Source organism: Lathyrus oleraceus, chromosome 2 (genome assembly GCF_024323335.1).
Source record: "Lathyrus oleraceus cultivar Zhongwan6 chromosome 2, CAAS_Psat_ZW6_1.0, whole genome shotgun sequence".
Taxonomy (NCBI): Eukaryota; Viridiplantae; Streptophyta; class Magnoliopsida; order Fabales; family Fabaceae; genus Lathyrus; species Lathyrus oleraceus.
The window spans coordinates 125,524,904-125,529,816 of NC_066580.1; the positions used below are offsets into that span (position 1 = coordinate 125,524,904).

Below are 4,913 nucleotides of genomic sequence, written 5' to 3' on the forward strand. Positions count from 1 at the left end.
TTATGTTATATATTTTTTAGGTTTCTTATTGTTTAAGTAATCTAAATATATATTATTAATTTATGTTAGATATTTTTTAGGTTTCTTATTGTTTAAGTAATCTAAATATATATTATTAATTTATGTTAGATATTTTTTAGGTTTCTTATTGTTTAAGTAATCTAAATATATATTATTAATTTATGTTAGATATTTTTTAGGTTTCTTATTGTTTAAGTAATCTAAATATATATATATAGATATGGTTAGTAAGAAAAAAAAAGAAAAAGAGGGTGGATCAGTAAGGAAAAAACGTGTGGTGAGAGAAACAGAGAATTGAAAAGAAATATTTTTCCAAAAGCATTACCGTATTTCACTTGTTCTTCATTTTCGGTAACCCAAAATCGTCCCGATTATTCACCGAAACACAAAACCGATTTCATATCTTTGAAGTTCGTTGAGTCCAGGTCACAAATATCCAAGGTTCATTTCATTCCGGCGTCGTTTCACCGATCAAAAGCGACGTTGAAGTCAAGTACTCACGAAGGCAGCCAGCACTGCGTCGGTGACGGTTTCCAGCTTTCGGTCGATCATTTGGACGATCAGAAGTTCATCCTCTTCACACAAGGTAATATTCTTCACTTATCTCTGAAATCGGCAAAGTTCCGGCTTGCCGACATGTGTTTTAATATATTATTTATCTATATATATATATATATATATATATATATATATATATATATATATATATATATATATATATATATTATTTTTGTCTATTATATATCTAAATAAATATATATATATATATATATATATATATATATATATATATATATATATATATATATATATATATATATATATATATTATCTTTGCCTATTATATATTATTTGTCTATATCTATAAATAAATAAATAAATATGTGTGTGTGTAAATATTTGTCTACTATATATTTATCGTCTAAAAATAAATAATAAATATATATATATATATATATATATATATATATATATATATATATATATATATATATATATATATATATATATATATATATATGTGTGTATATATATATATATTACTTTTGTTTACTAAATATTGTTTATCTTTTATTATTATATATGTTTTATTTAAATGTTAGTTAAATTAATTATTTGTTTAAATGTTTATTTTGTCTAAAGTAAATGTTTATATTGTTTTTTATATTTGTTTATGTTGTTACTAACCGTTTCGTTTCAGTTTCAGCTCGATTAACTCCACTAACTATTCGTAATACTAACTATTCATAGCTAACTGTGTTGTAATAATTTACTTTCTCGCATTTTTTATTTTCTATATTGTGTGTTTAATCGTATTGTTCACGTTTTATGTTAAAAAATCGAAAAATCCAAAAAAGAGAAACCCGATGCGATTCCAACGGTCACCGTTTAAGAAACCATTTTCACACACTCATAAGCTTACTCTTGGGCTTTCCTGTAATGAGCCCATTTATTTATTTCTTTAGGGTTTAGGCTCGTTCAAATCTAAAATCAACAAAACTGACTTTCCCCTTTTCTTTTGGGAGAACTACGTGGATTCTGATTTCTCCATTGCGCCTTGGAGATACGTAGGCATGAAGTCTACGACTTTATCGAGTCCAAAAACAATAAAATCAAGTTCTTTTCTCATCTCCCCAATCAAACGATCAAAGCGAAAAAAGCAAAGCATTCCCATAAACATAAGCAAAAAGGTTCCTGTGGAGTACCACAGATGTAGAGGGTGCTAATACCTTCCCTTTGCATAACCAACCCCCGAACCCGTAACTCTAAAGGGATTTATCATTATTTTTCCCTTCCTCTTTTTGGATAAAATAAAAGACGGTGGCGACTCTTGCATTTAAAATATTTTTCAAACGGGTTAAGTTCAATCAATACTTAATCTCGTGAAAAATCCCGCCGCGACAGAATGGCGACTCTGCTGAGGACACAATGATTAAACTTATTTGAGGGTTTAGCCTATCTTTGCTTGTTTATATGTTTGCTTTGTGGATATTTGCTAAATTATATTGTTTGTAATGTTTGTTATTTTGGGTTTTGGGGGATACTTGTGATAAATCCTATACCCGGATTTGGGGCACATTTGAGATAGGATGGATGATAATTCAGGTTGACTTGATAGGAGACAATCCTTACCGAGTTGACTTGAGCCTTTGTCCGCTTGGTGGAGGCCTCTTTGAGGGTGATAGTGCTAAACAAGTCATTTGTGAGGCATTGTTGCTTTCGACGGGCCCGTGAAGCCAAGGACCTTAGTTTACCTTTACCCCATCTTGGCCTTACTTAGGATGTGATGCGGTGACCACTTCGGACCAAAAGTTTGGTTTGGTTGATACGCGATATCACACTCAAGCGAGATTCTTTTGAGAATAATATTGGAAAGCGAGTAGTTGCTTAACCCGGTATTATCCGAAGAAGGATCCATAACCTTGGGAACTTTTAGAACCCGTTTGGCAGGTGAACCTTAGAACTTATCTTGGGGCGTTGTCCTAAACTCCATGCTGGTGATGAACTTTGAGCCTTGTATTGTTTAACCATGTTTGTGTTTGTTGCATTCATGCATGACATGCATTCATTCCCATCATTTCAACATTTTTCCAAGGAACTTAAAGTGAGGATTGCAAATATTGCAGGAAACATGGATTTTGGACAGAGAAGTGTGAAAAAGTACAATCTCATCAATCCAAAGATAGATGAACTAAAGAAACTGGTTTCTTCGATCGCAGATCCTATTGGTTTCAGAGACAGATATGGGGCACTTATATCTTTATTGACACTTAGGATGGAAGAAGGGTTATTGCAGACATTAGTACAGTTCTATGATCCAGTCTATCACTGTTTCACATTCCCAGACTATCAACTCATGCCTACATTGGAAGAGTATGCCCAGTTGCTTCACATCCCAGTTGCTGATACAGTACCTTTCTCTGATTCAGAAAAGTTACCCGAGCACAGTTCTCTTGCAAAAGTGTTGTACATGAAGAAGTCAGAATTCAAGAATAACTTCACCACCAAAGGAGGACTTCCAGGTTTCACTGCCAAGTTCTTAATGGGGAAGGTTTCTTATTTTGCCAGTCAAGGTTGTGATATTATTGTGGAGCATCTGTTCGCCTTGTTGATCTACGGTTTGTTACTATTTCCTAATATTGAAGGTTTTGTGGATTCATATGCTATACGCATCTTCCTAAGTGGTAATCCTGTTCCAACTTTGCTCGGAGACACCTATCATTCCATCCATTACCGTACTTTGAAAGGAGGAGGAACCATAGTCTGCTGTATACCGTTACTCTACAAATGGTTTGTCTCTCATCTTTCTAAGTCAGCTACTTTTTGGGATCGCAAGTCAGGACTTCAGTGGTCACAGAGGATTATGTCTCTTACCCAGTCAGATATTGCATGGTATAGTAGAGTTTTAGACGATGTGAAGATCATTGATAGTTGCGGGGAGTTCCCCAATGTGCCCCTCATGGGCACAAAGGGAATCATTTCTTATAATCCAGTACTTGCTAGGAGATAACTCGGTTACCCTATGAAGGACAAGCCTCCTAACATTCTTTTAGAAGGTATTTTCTTGAGGGATAACGAGGAGGACCCTACCATGAAAGAGAGAGTAGTAAGAGCTTGGCATCGTGTTTGTCGCAAAGGGAGACTTGAATTGGGTAAGAAAGATTGTACCTCCTATGAGCCGTACCTCCAGTGGATCAGAGCCAGAGCTATACAGTTGAAAATGCCATACCCACATCATGATCCTATCAAACCCGCTCCGTTGAAAACCCCCTACCTTCCGCTAGATGACAAAGAAGAACTCCAAGCCACCTTGGAGAGGGTCAAGAAAGAGAGAGACGCTTGGAAGGATAAGGCCCAGGTGCTCGAAATGGAAAATGAAGAACTTCAGAGACAGTTAAAGGAGCAGAGTGGAGAAGATCGTGCAGGTAAACGTCCAAGGGTGCAAGAGGATTTATTTTCCTCAGGCACAACAGATTACTCCCAGATTCCACAGTCCTCAGGTGCATGGAAAGGTCTTGTAGACAGTTTGGTGAAGGAGAAAGCTTTTATGCAGAAGGCCTATGAAGAAAGAATTGAGAGACTTGAAGGACAACTCCTACTTGTTTATGCTCGTCCTGATGACACATGTCCTTAAATGGTTTTCTTGGTTGTATTTTGGGTTGATAACTTTGTATATTTTGATAAAAATGCTTAAAATGAAAAATTTTGTTTTGTTATAAAAAATGTTTGCAATTCTATCTTTTCCTTCACTTAGAGTTCCTTGGAAAATCATTCATTTTGCATATCCATGCATCACGTGCATACAGGTTGTCTGTCTTGGTCCAGTCTTCTAACAGTTGCTTCCCGCCAGCAGATCCATTTCAAGCTGACGCATAATTACAACACAAGAGCCAACTACAAAAGAAGAATGGAGATAACAGATAACGAGAACCGAGAATTAAAAGCTCAGGTTGACCGCCTTTCTGCTATGGTCGAGACATTAATAGCAAACCAAGCAGCCCAAGCTGCTCAACTTCAAACAGCACAAGCTCAGGTTGCCGAAGCACAAGATGCACAAATCCAGGTGCAAGCACAGGCAGCAGAGATGTGCAACCAAATGTTAACCGCCCGTCTACAAGCAGAGGAAGCCCAGGCTAGGGCTTAAGTTCATAATTCAGGACAGACTTCGGCACAGAATCAACCTCAAATTCAGAATCAGACAACAGCAGCACCCGTCACTACAGTCATCGCTTCAGAAATCAACGCTGTCCCAGTCACTTCTGTTACCATCACAGCATCCCGTCCTTGGGAAATACCCAGGGATCTTAATCAAGATAGATATCAACAAGAGTTCGTTCCACCAAATGCTCCTGTCTTCACTAATGTGCCTCCCGTTGTTCACTATACTCCTC

General features: G+C 36.3%; 1 protein-coding gene across 1 annotated transcript; it reads left to right on the top strand.

Moving 5' to 3' along the window:
- Positions 1 to 274: 274 nt before the first annotated feature.
- Positions 275 to 3,861, top strand: LOC127121226 (uncharacterized). Its single transcript, XM_051051793.1, has 2 exons — positions 275 to 607; positions 2,649 to 3,861. The coding sequence occupies exon 2, from the start codon at positions 2,654 to 2,656 to the stop codon at positions 3,530 to 3,532; it is 879 nt and encodes a 292-aa protein (XP_050907750.1). The 5' UTR covers positions 275 to 607; positions 2,649 to 2,653; the 3' UTR covers positions 3,533 to 3,861.
- Positions 3,862 to 4,913: the final 1,052 nt, after the last annotated feature.